General features: G+C 44.7%; 2 protein-coding genes across 6 annotated transcripts in view; both read right to left on the bottom strand.

Annotated features, from left to right (window-relative positions):
- The window catches only part of PAWR (pro-apoptotic WT1 regulator), a 75,481-nt gene extending 73,467 nt beyond the window's left edge, over nucleotides 1-2,014 (bottom strand). Inside the window, exon 1 of the mRNA XM_048301072.1 lies at nucleotides 1,541-2,014. Coding sequence (XP_048157029.1) covers nucleotides 1,541-2,014 — 474 coding nt within the window. The remainder of the gene's footprint in view (nucleotides 1-1,540) is intronic.
- A 14,091-nt stretch (nucleotides 2,015-16,105) lies between these two features.
- Nucleotides 16,106-18,812, bottom strand: part of PPP1R12A (protein phosphatase 1 regulatory subunit 12A) — a 114,781-nt gene continuing 112,074 nt past the window's right edge. For 3 of the 5 annotated variants that reach the window (XR_007203121.1, XM_048301067.1, XM_048301068.1), the window contains exon 26: nucleotides 18,509-18,547. Coding sequence is in view for 2 of the 5 variants with exons in the window: in XM_048301069.1 (XP_048157026.1) it covers nucleotides 18,461-18,547 (87 nt within the window). In the remaining 3 variants the exon portion in view is untranslated. Of the gene's footprint in view, nucleotides 18,548-18,812 lie in introns of all 5 variants that reach the window. The other 2 variants (XM_048301069.1, XM_048301066.1) reach the window with 1 other exon arrangement.

Genomic DNA, 18,812 nt, shown 5'->3' with positions numbered 1-18,812 from the left:
CAAGGAATGTGTTTTCCTGGAAAGCAAGACATATTTTGAGTAATACTTTAACAAAACAAACAAACAAAAGCCCCAACCATCACCAAACCCACAAAACTAGGAAACCCCAAACCACATCACCCAAAAACTACCAGAAGAACAGTAGTTCAGAAACTAGTTCAAAGAACTGGGACATTAGTCTCAAAGAGCAAAAAGAAACCCACTGCCCAAAACCAACCAACCAAAGAGAGTACAACTAGGGACAAGGTACACACACACACACCAGAGACCTCTAAAATATCATGTCATACAACCCCTGCTGCAATGTGCAAAACCATTACTGACTGGGCTAGGACTACTTCCCTTAGAGAAGCAAAGATACAGCATTTTAAGGTTCCTATAAAAGGCACAGGGGGCAGGTATTTATGGGGGGTCCATATAAAACCATCAAGATACAGTCTATAAGGCTTGCACACTCTGAAAAAAGCTAAAAGAATTCACTTGTATTCACCACTGTACAAAACAATGATACTGAAGTCCTATGCCAAAACTCTTCACTTCAAACTCAAGGGTATGCAAGTAATCATTCTCAAAAACCAGACTTACAAAGATTTCTACTGTTCCTAAAACTATTCCTCAACCTTCCAAGACCACCACGCATGAAAGTGTATGCTGTGAAAGTGCCTAGAATGTCACAAACTGACGTTAATCACTTCAGGTGTGAAGAACATGATTTCATCTTCTCCTGCTGCTTCAGAAACAAAGATCTTTAATTTTCTGGAATTACTTTAATAATCTATAATATTAACTAAAAGATCTACAAGTCTTTTTCTACAAAAATATGGTGATCACATTACTAGTGCAAAACTGTAGACAGAAATCCAACTCTGTTCAAAGTTTCCTGTGGCCTTTCTTATTAACTGCAAAACAAGCTAAAAGCTTAGTTATCATTCTTCTAAATTCCTCTAGGAGTATTACAAATCAATGCCAGATTTTTTATACTAGTAGCAAACCGCAGAGGACAGTGGTGTTGGCTGATAAAAATATCTTCCTCTGCCTTAAAAAAAATGCTCTTTAAACCACTACATTTTTTCCAGTGCTGGAAATTCTTCTGGGTTCCAAACTGAATAATATTTACACCTGAACATCTATTCCAACCTGATAAATCAATTTTCTCTCATTACTATTGTTTTGACCATACTTTAACGAGCACGTGTCTCAGTTTGATCCTTCAAAAGCTTGGAACTTACTCTCTGTCGACAAGAAGCTACCAAGAAAGAAAAAAAAAAAAAAAAAAAAGCCGCAAGTTATGACAGGTCTAATTTATTGAGGATAAATGACACCTCATCTGTCCGTCGCTTGGGATGCCGCCCTGCCCCGACCCCGGCGCGGTCCGTCCGCCAGGCGCGGCCCATCGCTCTGCTGCCCGCATGCGGGGAGAACGCCTCGCCCCGCGGGGAGCCCGGGCACGACCGGCGAGCGCTCAGCAGCAGCACCGGGGCTGCGCCCGGCGCCCCAAGCGGCGACTCAGCAGCGGCCGCGCCCCCCCGTCCCCGCTCACCTCGGCGGCCGGGATGTTCACCACACCTGTCGATCTCCTCTTCTCCCTCAGCTTCCTCTTCTCGATCTGCCCCTTCCCCTTCCTGGCGCTGGGGCCCGAGCTCTTTCCCTTGGCGGCCAGCTTCTCCTCGCCCTCGGGGGAGCCCGGTGCGGCGGCGGGCTCGGCCTCGCGGCTCCCCGCGACAGCCGGTGGCGGCTCCTTGGCGGGGGCGCCGCGGCCCAGGGCGGCGCTGGCGAGGCTGACGCAGTTCAGGGCCCCACCGGCGGGGGGCGCCGCGCGGTCGGGGGGCAGGTTGTTGTTGTTGTTGTTCAGCTCGGCGGAGGGGCCGCCCCCCGCGGGACGAGGCTCCCCCCCACCCGGAGCGCCCGGAGCCAGCGGTGCCTGCTTCGCCCTCATCTTCTCCCGCTTGGCTTTCCATTCCTCCAGAAAGTCCGTGGTGCTGCCCCCGGCGCTGCGGTAGCCGCCGGTCGCCATGTTCCCAGCGGGCTGGACGGCGAGAGCGCCCCACCAGCACCACCACCACCACCACCGCCGCCCGCCCCGAGGCGGCTCTGCTGCCGCCCGGAGAGGAGAGGTCCCAGCGGGTCGGGCGGGAGAGACGGGGGCGGGAGAGACGGGGGCGGGGAGAGAGGCTCGGAGAAGCACAAACACCCTGGAGAGAAACAAAAGGGGGGACGTGAGCCGTCCCACCGTACTACCCATTCCCGTCCCGCCACCTCGTCAACTCCCCGGGAAGCCCACGGCCCCGGGGAACGGGTCTCCATCACCGCCCGCCCTCGCACGCTCGGCTCCCACGGCTCGGACCGAGGCGCCCGTCACTCCCCGGGGCTCCCCTCACCCCTCGGCGCGGGGCCGCCCGGCGGTACCCGCCTCCTCTGCCCGCCCGCCCGCTGCGGCCACGACGGCCACGCAACGCCGTCCCTCGCCCCCGGGCCATCGCGTGCCATCCCCCCGCCACCCGCTTGCCTGCCCGGGGAGCCGCGTTCCCGCGCGCAGCAGGGCGGGGCGAGCACGGTCGGCGCTCACCTCCCGCCCGGCGGGGCCGCGGCTCGGGCGCTGCACAGCGCCGGCGGCACCAGGTGAGCGGCACCGCCTCCCGCCGTCCCGGAAGGAGCGGCGCAGCCCCGAGCCTTCCCGAGCTCCCTCCCCTTTCCCCGTCGCGGCGCGGACACAGCCGAAGCCAGGGCGGAAACTGCCGAGATGGCCTCGACAATGGGGTGAGGGCGGGGAGGCCCCGCCCGGCCCGGTGCGCGCCGCGACCCGACCGCTCCGGCTGCCGGCCCGCAGCAGTGCCCCGGCACCTGCCCCGGGCAGTGCTGGCGCGGGAGCGGACACGGACCTCGGCGCTCCCGACGACGGGGGCTGGAGAGGGCGAGGGGCGCCGCGGCAGGAGCGGAGTGGGGATGAGCGGGCCGGGACGCCACTAACCCCGGGCCGCGCTCCGCTTCCCGGGCGGCTTTAACGGACGCGGGCGGAGGCTGTCGGAGCCCCGCCAGGAGGGGCCGGAGAACGCGGTCTGGTGTCACACCCCTCCGCGGGGGCTTCGCCAAACCCGCCCCGCACCTGCCGGAAAGCCTCGGCTGAAGGGCCCCGACGTGCGGCCGCTTCCCGCGGGGCAGGTGCGGAGCTCGGCCCTGGGGCGGGGCGGCTCCCCGGCACCGCCGGCCGCTGTCACCGGCGGCGAGCCGAGGAGCCGCACGCGGAGGCGGCTCGGTCAGCCCGCGGCTTCGCTGTCATCGGAGACACGCCGCGCCGGGACGGGAGCGCCGGCTTGGCCTCAAAGCGTGGTGCCGCCGCTGCGCTCGCTCCGCTGTGCGGCGGGGTCGGGGCACGGTGGGAAAGAGCCCGAGGTCAGTGGCTCCCGCAGCAGAATGACTTCCTCTGGGCCGCGCCGGTGCTGGGCAGACCGCTGCTAGCTGGTGGAAGTTCACTCTCGCGGGCGGAAGGTTGGGAAAGATCCTGTGTTTTCCTGACGTTATAAGAAGCCAGGATTCAAGGGGTTTCCGCCAGTCACGCTGCAAAGACTTGAGAGATGTCTCGTTTATAAATAATAACAGCCCTCAGTGGAGAAACCTGACTCTGGGTTAAAGGTTAGGAAAAACGAACATGCAAGGACCGTGATGGGAGTCCGTGGTATCTGTTGAACAGCTTGTGTAGGTGATAAGATGGGTAAACCCTGCACGGAAAACTCACGTTATTTTTGGTTTGCCCGAACTCACTGTTTCTTAGTAGCACCCTGGAAATTGATAGTGCTACTTTTGAAAATCACGGCTTTCAATAGACCTGTGGTTTGCTTAATCCTGCTTTATAAGTGGTAAGCTGAGGGAAAGGAGTGTATCGGTGCCACCTTTCTAGCTGGCTCAGGACAAGATACAAGCTTACATCAGTCAGAGGAAAACCATATAGCCTGGGCTGACCTAGCTGAGAGCACATGATCACCTTTTCATCACTTTTTCTCTCCTTTTCAGATTCAGTCCTGAATTCGTCCACCTAGTTAATAAAATTCAGTAGTATTTCAGAATATAAACTTTGCAAGGATTTTTGGGTTCTTTTTACAGAAAAAACATATAGGTGATAGGGATAAAAAAAATCTAGCAAAATGGAGCTTCAAGTATCTGCTGCTAGGCTCTCTGCACAGTGTAAATAACAGGCTTAGTCCATGTAGCCATTAGACTGTGCCTTAGATAAGGCTCTACCTCATTCTCTTGCACAGCAGTGGGCACAGTCTCACCCTGCCAACCTTCTCTGCCCTTCCAGTGATCATTCATTTACTTGGACTTTTCACTGAACTCATATCTGATTCCTGCTCTGGTTTGGATTTAGGGGTGTTTTTGGTGTCGTGGTTGGTTTTGAAGGGGTTTTTAAATGTTTGTATATGTGGAAGTTAAGGTGCAGTTTCATCACTGCAGACGAAACCTCTTATCTTTCAGGCCAAGGGAAAATCCCCAAACAAAACCAGATAGTTGTTCAGTGTTGTGTTGGAAAGCTGTAAATAGGCAGAAAAATAGACGGTGAGAACATAGTTCTGCACTAGCGCTATTTACTGCTCGGCAGTGCAAAATTAGTAAAGTTGGTCCTAACAAAAAGCACTCTCCTAAAGAAAAAATTCGTACCTGTGGAGTTTTTAAATTAGACAACTACTCAATTGGATTTCTGGAAAACATAAAAGATTTCTGATATGAGTTCCTGTCTTTCCTGTCCTGTAATTTTTTTTCATTTATACAGTGAAGAGCTTTTCTTGAGAGAATCATGTAACTAACAATAATAGTACTTCACCCTCACTATTACACAACATGAGCAGCACAGCTGGCCAAATAGTAGCAAAAAAGTCAGATTAAAAAGTTGTTATTTACAGCATGTTGTGTATATTGAGAAACATAACAACATATTTTAGTTCTTAGGGCACCCATGGTTCTCAGTTACCCCAGGTCATGCCAGCTGCTCCTTGAGCCCCTCTCTCTGTGGCAATCTGTAGCAGCTAGGAAGGCTTAGATGTGCCTGCCCCGCTTCACATCCTCTATGCCCACCTTTCTTATTTGTAGGAGCTGACATATCCAGGCTTTAGCTGCATCTAATCTGTTGGACTTTTTTTTCCTCTACTGTAAAAAACATTGTGAGGTTTGTTTTTTTGGTTGGGTTTGGTTTTTGGGTTTTTTTGTGCCAAAAAGGCTTTGTTTGCCTTAGTCTGTTATAAATTAACAGAAGTTATGTTGTGGTGAGTGAGGTTGGGCTTAAGTGCCCAATACAAAAATGCTGACTGTCAGATGTTTGCATCTCAGTAAGGTTGTCTGTGCTGGAGAGCTTTCAGGGATAAAGTCCCAAATAGTTTAAGTATCACGCTGCATGTTTTCCTCTGCCACAAGGGAGAAAAGCCTAATAGCTTGCAAACATTTTTAGAACAACACTTTTCTCTTTTCTTACAAAGGAAAAAAATCTTCAGGATATTCTTAAGTCCTAGAAATACAATTCATTTTATTAGCTATGTTTGAAACTGGTGTAATGATAAGGGTCTTTAAGCCTTAAGATATTGGTTTTTATATATTCTGGAATGAGATTCTTCTCTAGAGGTAAAATTACCACCAGGATTGGGTAGGATGATCTTGATCTCCTTTGCCATGGAAAAAAATACTTCATTTTTCAATTTAGAGTAAAACCCATAATTCATTCTTAAAATCTCAAGGAAATGAAGTGCCTTTTGGGGTTGGGCACTTCAAAGCTGCCTCCTTTGTAAAGGGTTGCAAGCTGCTTGAGATCTTTGTAATTTCTTCTAGAGATTCAACCAAATTATCCAACTGTATTAAGGTTCTGAAAGTTTATCTGAGCCATAATCTTTTCTGAAGTGGCAATTTTCAAGGGCTGGAAAATAAAATAGAGAACATAATAACATATTAATGGCTGAGGAAGTTACGGACAACATCCAAATTCCTGCCCAGTATCTGTTTACTTGTTACCATTATGCTCTGAGCCTAGCACACATTTGTCATACACACACATACCTGTATGTTCTGCACTGAAACGTTCCCTCCATCTCACCCTCCTCAGCATCTCTCCCCAAAGTCTCTGTTGAGTTTACTATGTTCACCTGCCTGATTCTCAAACACGGGCTCTTCCTTCTGCTCCAGACTTTACCTTCCCTCTGCCTATTACCTGAATTTCCATGAAACGCTTCCACTTAGTGCACCTGTCTACTGCTTCCCATATCTGATCCCCTTTGAAGTTCATTCACTCAGCATTCATCTTTCTTCTCCCAATCCAAACTTTTTCAGTCACATACTTGTTCTACCTGCTTTATTGCTCATGCTTTATTAAACTAGGTTTGTTTAGCTTGCTCTGGTGCTGTCCCATTAAACTTTCCCTCTCTGCTGCTTTAAATTTTACCTGCTGGATAATCCTCACCCGCATCACTGTACCCTAACTAACCCATCTACCTAATTATTTCTGCACTATCCATCCAGAAATGCTGTTGCTTAAAATTCCTGTGACTCAGTGAAATCTTACAGCCATCTTTTTGTAGGAACATCTGTTCCTTTTGTCCATAAAATTTCAAAAACCTTTCTTTAAACCTTTCATGTTAAATCTCTGGCTGTAACTTCTATCTAATCTTCCTGCAAATTCCCTACCTATGCTCCATGACATTTCTAATGTCAAATCTCCCCTGAAAGTAAAATAATCCTCAAGCATAGACTCCTCTTTTTTAACCTGTTATTGCTAATGGTCTTGGGTGGTTTTGTGTTTTTGTCTAAAGGCAGGCGAACTGCTATCCCTTTCAATTTAATACCACTTTCTGCTACTTCTGAGCTATGCACACTGTTCTGAGAGGCTTAGCGGATTTTTCATTTCCTCAGCTTTTCTTTTAGAAATTAATTAAATTATTCTCTTTTTTCCCCTCACTACAGATTGGTGCCATAGTGCTAACCTTCTGGCAAGGTTTTCCTCTGTAAGGTTCTAACAACTCATTATGTTCTAGTCGCTGTAGTCAGTGGTTTAACTGCATTGCTTTCTTATGGTTTGTGTCTGCAAACTTGTACAATCTGACAATCTTGCTTTTAATGAAATGCCAATTTTATCCTATTTGCTGTGCTACTGAATTGGATGCTTAAACCCTGTTTTTTTTAAGTGCTAGTGTCCAGTTTGAAATCTTGAGTGTAAATAAAACAGAGCTTTGTGAAATATCTGGATTTATCAGGAAGCATTAGCATTCAAGATCAGTCCTAAAGTGCATCTTCTAATCTGGTTTCTGTATGTGTGTTACCATTCTTGAAGTCTGCTATCATTTGACCAAAAAACTATGTAGTTTCTTTGAACTAGTTTGGTTTTACAGACAAACTAGTATTGTTTCTCGCAAAGTTTATTCATCTGGCTGATGGAAGAATGCTGTGTCAAAAGGCAAAAAACAAACTGACAGAAGTTTGCTTGATTTTTTTTTTAAGTACTTCATCTTACAGTATGAAAAATTAATGCAGAGATTGCCATCTGTCTCCAGCTGGCAGTTGTTGGATAAGAATGACAGTGGGGATGGGAATGGATTCATTATCTGTGCAGATTACTTCAAAAGTCTGATGAGAGTGTTTTCTGCCACAGTTCACAGTCTGTCATGGTCTGTTGCTGCTGCTCCTGTCCTGCACCATGAGGGTATAGAGCAATGACTTGGCTTGTCTTACTACTCCTTGCTATTTGTGGTGAGGTTCAGCCAGCATAGTTTTGAAAAAGTTTATTGAGCAACCATGGTACTTCTTTTTTTCATCCAAACAGGTACTCTGGAGGGTCAGATTTGAACAGTGAACCAGGAAAGTATGCCCTAGAGCAACTTGTTGAGGAATAGGGAAAAACAGACACAGAGCCAAAATGTTAAACAGCGAGATATAAGGAGGTAGAAAAAAAAGCTGATGCTGACAAGCCTCACAGTGCTTGGGAAAGAAGGAAGGAAAAGGTGGATGCTGTGAGGCAGGCTGTAAGTATGCTTGAGGACCAGTTTGCAAAAGGCATAGAAGCAATTCCCCTCATGGCAGATCAGCAGGGCCAGGATATGGTCACCATACAAAATAAGCACTTTTTAAAATTGTTTTCCCTACTGTGAAGGAGCCTAGGGAGCATCTTGCAGCAGAGCTCTTCACTATGACAGATCCATCAAAATTAAAGTATTGGAAAGAAACACCACAAATTGAGAAAGTGAAAAATGGCTAATTGCCAAAGTGAATGGCAGTGATAAAGTAGCAGATGGAATTCAGTGTAGGTAAATGTAAAGTCACTTGCGTTGGGACAAATTTTCTAAGATACGATACCACCTAGAGATAGTTGAGCAGCACAGAGTCTGTTGAACTAAAATGCTCCTTCAGAATGCCTGTGCTTCCTTGCCACAGGAATACCAGGGAGCATGACACAGAGGCATTGGACTTGGCCATATGCTGGTTTATTAGTCCAGCTCCAGACTTGCCCTTTTGGGAACAAATAGAGATGCTCTGCTCTCTCTGTATTCCTTCACAAGGAGAGCTCTTTAGTCTTACAGAACGTAAGCCAGCCTTAGGTGTTTTCTAGAGCCTGTCTTTGTGCCATGTTGTCCTCTAGAGTCCTGAGTTCTTAGGAATACCCTAACTGGGGAGCTGGCCTGCCATCAACTTCATTAGTGGAGAGGCTGCCAGATTATCCAACTGCTGTTTCATCTAAGATACTGTCTACCACCTTGGTAATAAAGAGCTGACTGTACCTGTCCATATGACAGAAATAATATCATAGGTGTAAAGTACCCTTATGAGATAACTTTAAGTTATCTGAATAACACCACCTTTGTTCCTTTTTATGATGTTTCCAGCACCTGTAGAGCCTATTCATTCTTCTTAAAGACAGCACCCTCTGACCATACGCCTGCTTTAGTTCCCTGAGAGAAACAGGGAGTTGGACTCAAAGATCTATGAGTCCCTTCCAACTCAAGATACTTCTGTGACCTCTATGCAGCTAGCTCATAAGTTTAGAACATTGTTAAGCAGATTTTTGGTCTACACCAAAGACAATTCTGTTCCTGTCTTTCTGTATCTCCAAATGTAAGCAGGCAAATGAATAATTAGAAACCAAATCCAGTGGTTACTGGCTCATTGTCAGTCTTGTCTTGTTGGTATTGGTTACAGTTCCTAATCCTTCAGGGCTGTTGTGTTGTGGTTTGGTTTTGTTTTGGTTTTTTTTTAATTAACAGCACTCTAACTCATAAGAATTATTTTGATTTTTTGATGAACCAATACAAAGTCAGTAAAAATTAATTAGGCCTCTTGACTGTCACTGTGTACTTCTTGCTTAAACTGTTATACCTCATCCTTTTGATCTAACCTCGTTCAGATGATGAGTTGCACAGAGTAGGAAAGTCCAGTGAGCACAAAACTATGCCCCAAAAGAATCATAGTTAAGGCTGAGGGATCTCCTCAGAGAGCTGACTAAGAAGCTTGGCCTTTGCTGAAATGCAGTAGATGATGCATACAGAATTGAGTGTGATGGCTTTTTACAATGCTTTGTTTGAGCTATCCCTTCATTTGGAGATTATTTTTCTCCTGCAGCACAATATTTCTAGGGCCTACTGTGCTTCATATGACACACCATAATGAAGCTGCCTTGGAAAGGGAATCAGGCAGATATTTCAGGAATTTAGTACTGGTTATTAGTAGCAATCATCTGGAAGTGTCCAAAGCAAACACAAACAACAATCAATCAATGGCAGTGACGTGTCAGTGAGTGTAAGCAGAGGAGGGGGAAGCACTTGGAAGAGTTCAGAGTGAGTGTGTATGAAACCAAATAGAGTACAAAGGAAGCGAATCGTTTAAAAAACATAAGTAAAATATAGTTCCTATTGTTAAAATTTTTTTGATATTTTATATTACAAAATTTATTTCAATGATACATGGCCATGCTATAAACATTTAGGGTGAAAGTTTGCGACTGTGAAAATTGGAACAAAATCTATGTGCCATTGTAATGACTTTATATAAAAAAATGTGGACATGCTTAAAAACAAATGTTGTGATTTGCTTACAGTACAGGATTTGCTGTTTCAAAATGACAAGCTTTACATACATATTAAAAAGAAGTTTTAAGTTAAAAAGTTACCTGAAAGAGACAAGCTGCCTACTTTAGCAAACCCATAGCCAATGCTCAATTTATTAATTCCCTAGCATTAGGACCCAACAGGCATCCCCTTGTGGGTTTGCTTTATTGTAAGATGCTCAAAAAGAGATGAAAGAAAACTAAAAAGTAGTGAATTATGGTTTGCCTGCAAACACCTTGATGAGTTGAAAACAAGAAAGAAGTGTAAGACCTTTCACTCTGGAAACTGTTTTGACGTATGGAGGAATAAAACAGGAAAGGAGCGTATCAAAATTAGTGCTGATTCCTGAGGAGGGGAATAACTGGAATGAGTAGGAACAGGTGACTTTTGGGAGTGGGCTTAGTTTATAGTAAAACCACCCACTTGCATTAGAGATTACCAAGGGTAGGTGGGAACTCAATGACTGGGCAGAGACATTCCCGCTGGGCAAAGATTAGAATATCAGTGAAAAAAAAAGATCCAGTGGTCAGGAAAAGATTAATGGGGTCTTTGAAACCATAAGGGATCTAAGAAGCTCAGGATAAGGCAGTGCAAGGAAAGGGTAGTGGGAGAGCATGCAGCGTTGAGGCTGCTGGACTTGTGGAGCAAGGAATTGTGGACAGCAGAGAATTCAATGGAAGACAGGACTGTGGAGTAAGGAGCTCTGGAAGAAGTAACCAGTGATGAGGTCTGCAGGGGGAGTGAAAACAGGAGAGAGAAGTGGCAAATTAGTAGAAAGTGCAAGAAGCAAGCTGAAGGATGGGAGGTGGTCTGAGGAGCCAGAAACAGGCAGCAAGTACGAGAAGGACTGAATGGGAGTGCTGGGATCTGAATGTCCAAAGGGGAGTTTCGATGGTAGGGGTGGCACTCAGGAGCAACTGAGAAAACCGACAGCTGAGGTGAGGAGGAGATGGAGGAGAAGCTGCTCTCTCCAGCAGCTGTGGCATGTCGGTAAGCTTGTAGTGACTTGTTAGTAAAATATGAAGGAGTTCTTGCAGTCAGTGACTGCATGTAGCAATCCTGAGTGCCACTCCCCATACAAAGGGAAATTTAGACAGTGCTCTAGGTCCCAGGGGAAGTGACTTCTGGGGGAGAAGTGACTTCTGGGGTTTTTTATGGCTATCACCAGGGATAACAGGGAATGTAATTAGACTTCAAAGCCCTCTCTTGCACAGAAAATAATTATATATGGTGGCCTGGAAACAGGGCAGAACCCCATCCATGCAGAAATGAGGAGAAAAGGCTGAGGAGATGAGAAGGATATGAGTGTGCACAGTGTGCTGCACCAGAGAAGAGACTGAAGGGAGCACTAGAAGGACCTCATACACACAGCATACAGAACGCTCTGGTCATACAGCGAAGCAACACACAGATGATACTGAAAGGGGGCTGAGCAAGAAGGAGTTAACCAGTGTTTCGGCATTTCAGCCATGTGCAGTGCTGCTATGAACCGCTGATTTGACAACTTTTGATATGGAGGATTACTTTTTTGCTGTCCCTCTTAGCTGCAGCAGGGTTGTCCTGTGGTGCGCGGTGCCTCTTCCAATCTGTGTCTTCACTCAGTACGGGAGTGCTCACTGTGCAGTGGGTCCCTGCCCGCATCCAGACGGATCCGTCCCGCCAGACTCACTGGCCAGCCCTCCTTGGGTTACAGTTTCTGCCTCCTGATGGGGTGGATTTCAGCTCACCAGCCGAGCCAAGCGCACTCTGCCATTCCCAGGGTGTCAAGCTCCTTTCGCAGGCTTTCAGTTTAAGATATTTAAAAGCAGTCCTTGCCTCCTTCAGGCTAACCCAGTGCGTTCCTTGTGTCGATGAATTTTGAGATTGCTGTTCTCTGCTACGCTTCATCGGTCGTACTAGACCTGGCTCAGTTTACATCAGAGGCAGAGTTTCCTCCAGGCACTGTGTGTGGCTTGAGCCATTCCTACGTACGGGTGTCGAGGGCAAAGCGGGGGGATAGGTGAAGAAGCCGTGCTGCCCTCTAAGACCAACAGGGAGCGGGCTTAGGCGCCGTGCCTCGCTGCCTGGCCAGAGCCGGCCGACACGGCGGCCGCTGCCTTGCCGGGAAGCTGCGGGAGCCCCGGAGGAGCCCCGGGGAAGCCCAGAGGGAGCCGCGGAGGAGCCCCAGAGCAGCCCGGGAGAAGCGAAGCCGTCTGGTGCCACCTCCCGGCTACGCCGCCCGCGAGCGGCCCTTCGGCACCCGGGGCTCCTCCACGGGCTGGAAACCTATCTCGGTGTCATTATTTCTAGGCAGACACTGGTAAAGTAATAATAGCGCTTCAGTAGTATCGCTTCCGCTCCTTCCCCCTTATACTTTCGAGTTGTGCCTTTTTTACGCACGGGACTAAAAAAGCATCATAAAAGCCTGTAGTGAAAGCTCTCTTATTTTCATAAAGCACAAGGAGTGGCTGAGGCTGCATTACTGGGCAATTACTTAACATAATGCATCGCCAATAGCCATGGGTTAAGTGGGAGGAAAGAACTTAGTCTAATTTGCTGCTTTTCATACAGCTGAAAATAGAGAGGTGAGCTGCTAACAGCTGAAGAATCACCCACAGTATCTGCAGTTGATATAAATGTGGATTTTTATTTTTAAACAAAGTTTTTCATTAAATCTTCTTTCTGGGCAGAGACTAGACTGTGTGGCAAGATGTGTATATTGTGTAAATTTTGTGTAAATGTGTATTTTGTACCAGCTGATGTAAAAAATCATGCTCTTGTATTTGGCAGACTTGGGGTATAGGCCCACGTAACCCCACACAGAGAGCAGTAGCTTCATTTTAGCTGCAATGCAGCAATTCCCTCCGATCAGGCCTGCCTTTTCTGGAATTAGAGATATCATTAAAACGGGTATATAAGCAGCCACAAACAAAGGCAACAGGGCTATTTTCTGTCTGGGGAGAGATGAGGGGCAGGGGGAGGCGCAGCAGCCAGCCGTGCTGGGGTCCCACCCGAGGCAGTGCGGCAGGTCCTGGTTTGCTCAACGAGCAATTCATCCCCGTCAGTCTCTGTTCCAAGGACTCTGTAGAGGAATGGGGGAGCACAGGCAGATGGTACCAAAATAAATAGGTTCTTTCCCACCATCCACCATACTTGATTGCATTTTTTTCTTTCTTCTCCAGTAAATAAAGCAAAGGGAAAAGACCACACCAGAAGATGAATCGCACTGTCTTGGCTAACTATTTCTGCTAAGCTTGAATAGGTTTGCAAAGCAGACGTGTAGAACCCAGGCAAGAAGGGTGAAATAATTAGAGTTGGAATGTGGGCTTTTGTCCCTGCTGTAATTGTCCCTGGGCCAGATGAGAAACATTAGACATCCAACAGGTGATGTTTTCAGATGAAAGAACTGAACAGTTCCTCCTTTCTCTAAAGGCTACATACTTTTCCTATCTAATCAGTGATACAAAATGGGGAGGTGCTGACACAAGCAGGAATAGCCGATTACCTCATCAGTATGGCAGCAGCTCTCCCTTTAAAGTGAGCAATTAATTGTGAGTTTGGGAGGTTTTGTTTTGCTTTTTAATTCTCTCTTTGGTGCAGGAACCTGCAGTCACCTTTAGGACTGTTCTAGTCTTACTTTACATCTGTACTGAGGCTGAGCGCGGTATTATTTGCTATATTCTCTAACCAGCTCCACTGCTGCTCCTGCAATCAAATGTAAAGCAAGTAACTCCAGTTGCCAGCATTTTTTCACTCATGTTATTAGTGGCTTTAAGAACTTGAGGAAGCTGAATCACCATAGCTAAATGTAACAGCGTGTACATAACCATGAATAGCAAGAACTTCTTCTGAAAAACTTAAGAGCATTTTTTCTGTTACCCAGCAGACAGACTGGCTATCCCTATATGGAAAAAACCCCCTGTAATTTCACAGGTGACCAGCAGAGTTGCAACAGAACTGCTCAAAGATTTAAAGCAAGTGGGAAAGCAACCCTCCACAATGCAGTGACAATTGTTTCTTCACAATTGTCTCTCAAAGTAGCCTCCCCTCCCCAAAAAAAAACTGTGTAATGTTTGTATGGCTGTGGAGTTTGCTGTTTCGTTGGGTTTTTTTAAATGTATCTTATATAGTGAATTTGTGTCATGCTTTGCTGTGACAGTCCTCTGGATTGCAACTGGCCATTAAATTTCATCTATAAAACATTATTAATCTCTCAGCTGCACAATTAAAGCATCATTATCTACTGGCCACACTGTACCATGTCAAGCTAGAGAAACTGAAGCTACTACTAAGAGGGGAAAAGTGACTTTTAGTGTAAGTAAAAATGAGGCTGCTTACACATCCCATACTGCACAGGCTTGAGGCCTCAGCTGCCAAGAGCCCTTGCCCATTCTTCTTTCTAGGGAGGTCCAGATGGAGTTTCCCAGGACCCATAGCTGCACCACATTCTGACGTGGCAGATTTGGCCACCTCCATTTATTCTTCTGCCACAAGACCACAAGCAACAGGGCAGAGACAAAAGGGTGCATGGTCCTTTCTTGAGGAGCTGAAGTGCTACTGAGATGAGTAATACCTCAAGATGGTCATAGCAGAATGGTAAAGTGCTAGCTGTGGGAATCAAGACACTTCCAGGATCACCAGATGAAGTATAAGTCAATGTAATGATTATTTCACAGTCATTTAATTAAAAAATAAACTAGTACCTCCTTTGAGCAGTGTTAAGAGCCAGCAGCAAGCCATAACTCATACTGTTGGCTGCACTGGACATTTCTCTCTTCAGGAGTTTGGATGAGATGTGGCCTTCAGCTCTTGACTTCGGGCCAATTTTGTTCTGATGCCATCATGCAAACCATTAATTTTCTAACATGGTCTTGCCTTTTCTAGTCTGACATCACAGCATACTTCTTCCTCACCTCCTACTCTTTTTTGGTGCAAATTTCCTGTCTACCATCGTATTTTGGCATTATGGCAGCACACTTGACTATAAACCTCGTGGTTATGCCAGATAGCAGGGATAGGAGCCTTCTCAGATGGAGTCTGTTTATGTATGATAGAGGTGAAATAATTAAAATTTCTCCCTCACAGCACATCTCCTAAGGCAGGTATCTTCAGAAACCCAAAAGCATGCCTTTTTCCTTGTCTAAAACATGTAAGTAACCATTCCTAAAACAGAAATGACAGGACCCTTGTATGGCAACCCATCTGCTCTTACGGCAGCAGATGAACGGTGGCCAGGGTTACTGGACAGGTAAGATTAACACCCACCAGTTTAATGTTCACATGAGCACAACCCAAGTGTAGCATGGACAGTATTTCTAAATGAGTGTATCTTGAGATTCACATTTTGTATTCGGTGCTGAGTAAACAAATGCACTGACCTGCACACTATGAATTGTAACTCTCTTTTGGGGAAACAGTAGAAGTCTGAAAGCCGTATGTTGTAGGAATTAGGAAGGCTCTGAGGAAATTGTTTATAAGGGAGACAAGGTGGGCAAAAAATGAAATTCCAGCTCCCGAGTTTTTTCTTCTAGGTAACTGCTATAGTTGGGAGCCATTAAGGTCAAGCAGTCCTTATGCAGCCATGCTTCCTGCCCTCTCCTCCCCCTTGGGTGCTTGTGCTGCTATCCCACCCGCACTCACTCCTCTCCTCAGGTTATGGCTCCCTCCGTGGCTGGAGCTGGTTCTGGGCAGGCACTTTGCCTCTTCACTCTCCACACCAGCTACTTCCATGCCTCCATATTTGATGTTAATTCTGGACACAGAGATCCCTTTCCACACTGTGACAAGTGCCCTGAAAATCTAAGATGCTGTTCTGAATTACCATTTAAGGCATTAGTCATTTAAGGAAGCTTGTTCACTAGCCAGCAATAATATACTCCTTGCATGCAAACAGTCTCCAAAATAATAAAATAGTCTTCCATGACCCATTTTTCTCTCTGTTGTAGCTGAATTTTCTGGGGATGTATTGGATCTTCGACACAATCACGAACAATAAGACAGTGACACAAGTTTAGCAGTTGCTTTGTGAGATTAGGTTAATATCACGTAAAAAATGGTTCTCAGATTCTGCACACAGACAGGTTTATGTAAAATATATAAACATTTGTCCAAGTTGTTACAGATTGCATAAATATGGCATTTTTACTGTTGCATTTACAGATGTGCATGTACAATGATGTGCAAATAATCACAATCTGATTACAATCTTTGAAAGGTACTTGAACCTTGCATCCAAGTAACGCAATGAATGAAAAATGCCCACCAAAGAATTTAAATAGCAAACTTATAACATGGTTTAAATTCATAACAAATTTCAATGTCTTATCAGTAAAACTTTCACACATTTAAAATATTTTGTATTCATTTTATTTGTATATGTCAAAATACATTTTTTTTTCCAAAATAGTGGGTTTTGCAACTAGTTTCATGCAGATACAAGGTCTGCTCAGTACTACCAATAAAATCAATATAGCACAGTAGCCATTCATTTTTTAGATATAAAGAATAAATAACCTAAATATAAAACACTAAAATATTAGAAACACGTATTTAATCATTCACAGGCACCCAAACTTTACCAAATATAATCCAGAATATGCCTAACTGTCTTGTAACAGAACTCAATACGTTGCAGCCATTCAATTCTTTATTTTATGTTAGCATAAGACAACGGAAGTCCCTATGGTTCAGACCCACCTCTCATACAGATCAATTACAATAAGATATCTCAAACTATCCGTGTACCTTTAAAATCAAAAATCCTGAGCTTGGTAGTAAGAGCATAACCTTACATCTTCAAAAAACCAATCAACAGAGAGAGGACATCATGTCTTCCTTACCAAAACATATCCCACCCCCGTAAAGCTAACCCTCCCCCCCACCCAAGTAGGCAGTAGAACACAATGACCTTTTTAAATGAAGGGGTACAAATTCACATTTAATATAGTATACAATATAATCAAGAATACAATAGCTACTACAAGCTTTACAATGTACAATTTGTTTTAATGGCTGATCTGTTCAGTGGTTTTAGGCAATAAACTATGTGCCAATAGGATGTCATATTTTGAATGGTTTAGTGAAAATATAAAAGCTGTTTCTAACAAAAACGATCTTCACTTAAGTACTTTTTTGTTTTTAAAGGCCACTGAAATGTATAAAATGGTCTGACATGATGGTGTTATCAAATTGGATGCCTTCTCACATGGCAACAACAGTGCATATAAACATTATTGTGAGTGTAATGGGTTATACTTTTCAAATTATTTAGTACATTACTTTGGCTAGCACAACAGTTTTGGACAGCACTCAGATAAATACAGGTATGTGAAATGTAGTGAAGCAGTTATATTTATGCATTTTTTTATTATGGTGAACACTATCAAATGAAAAAAAAATGGGACAAAAAGGTAATAAAGTTTTTATATAGTTTAGACCTTTTGTAAAGATAGGGCTCCATACAATGTACAATGTCTAAATTCTTTATACCATAAAAATTAACGAACTTTGTTAAACACACTAGTCTGGATAGCCTAATTTGCATTAACAGACATTTGCAATAGGGAAATATATTCAAGCATGCCACGTGGTGGTCTGAAAAATCAAACCAGTACACATTTATATATACAGCATCACTCAGTACCTGCTCAAATGAATGTGACAATTACAGGATCTAACATCTTTCACTACAAACTTCTTTTTTTTCCTTTTTTTTTTAAAGTGACCAATAAAGGCAGAAAACAGGACTTTTAAAATATTTCTAGTTTCAACTGACTTTTAAAGCATTTTGTATAGGAAATAAATGCATATTGCACAAACAGTGAAAGCAAATGTTCCACCAAACATCTCTGTTCCAGGTGGTTGGACAATACAACTCTAGTTAGCTACACAAATTATGTAATTTAAAAGGGTGTGTGGTCTCTGCAAATGGTAAAGCTGTGAAAACACTGTACAAGAAAATCTGGTACATGAAAAATTAGAAGGGAAAAAAAATCCAAACTTAAATCTTAGAGAAAAACTGAGTATAGGAAAAAAATGGGAATTGTGGCACAACAAAAACATTATTGAGTAACTGTCGTCTGTGAGAGCTGAAAGCTTTTGTTGATGTAAAAGTGTTTATGTACAACTAAGGCTTACTGGTTAAATATCTGAGGCGTATCTGGCCTTGAATACTTTCCTTATTATGCTGTGGCTGTAAACAAGATTTCTCAGTCATTTTATCTTCTCAGCAGCTGCATTTTAACAGAAACAATGATCTTGATACAAAAAACACACAGGTAAGAGGGTGTTTGGCAGGATATCTGAAAATGACAGTCTCCGAAGGATCTTCCCACACTTCCAGTGACTGCCATACCATGGTCCACTGGAGTTACTAGTGATGTGCAATACCGTTACTTGCTGCTGTAGTAAACCCTTTATTTGGAAAGTTTGCTTATAACTCTGATCAAGGCCCCATTTTCATCTTTTAGCCTCTGGTTGTCTGCCTTCAAGTCTGGTAGCATCTATGAAAAATGAAACATGATGGTTATTTGCTGTTACACCCCAAGTAAAAGCAGCAAGACTAGACAAGGATTGGGAGTAAAAATCTTTATTCAGCTTAAATATCTTGGCAGTTCTCACACTTCATATCAGCAGTTCAGAAAAATCTCTCCTTTTATCATGATATATTTAAGGGCTAGAGATGAGAAGTTTTCATTTGCTTGGTTGGACTAGATGCACTAAAACTCAGTGGTGCAGATGACCAGCCTCTGACAAAAGCATTTATAG

Source organism: Corvus hawaiiensis, chromosome 4, assembly GCF_020740725.1.
Source record: "Corvus hawaiiensis isolate bCorHaw1 chromosome 4, bCorHaw1.pri.cur, whole genome shotgun sequence".
Taxonomy (NCBI): domain Eukaryota; kingdom Metazoa; phylum Chordata; class Aves; order Passeriformes; family Corvidae; genus Corvus; species Corvus hawaiiensis.
This window is presented reverse-complemented; position numbering and strand designations above follow the sequence as displayed.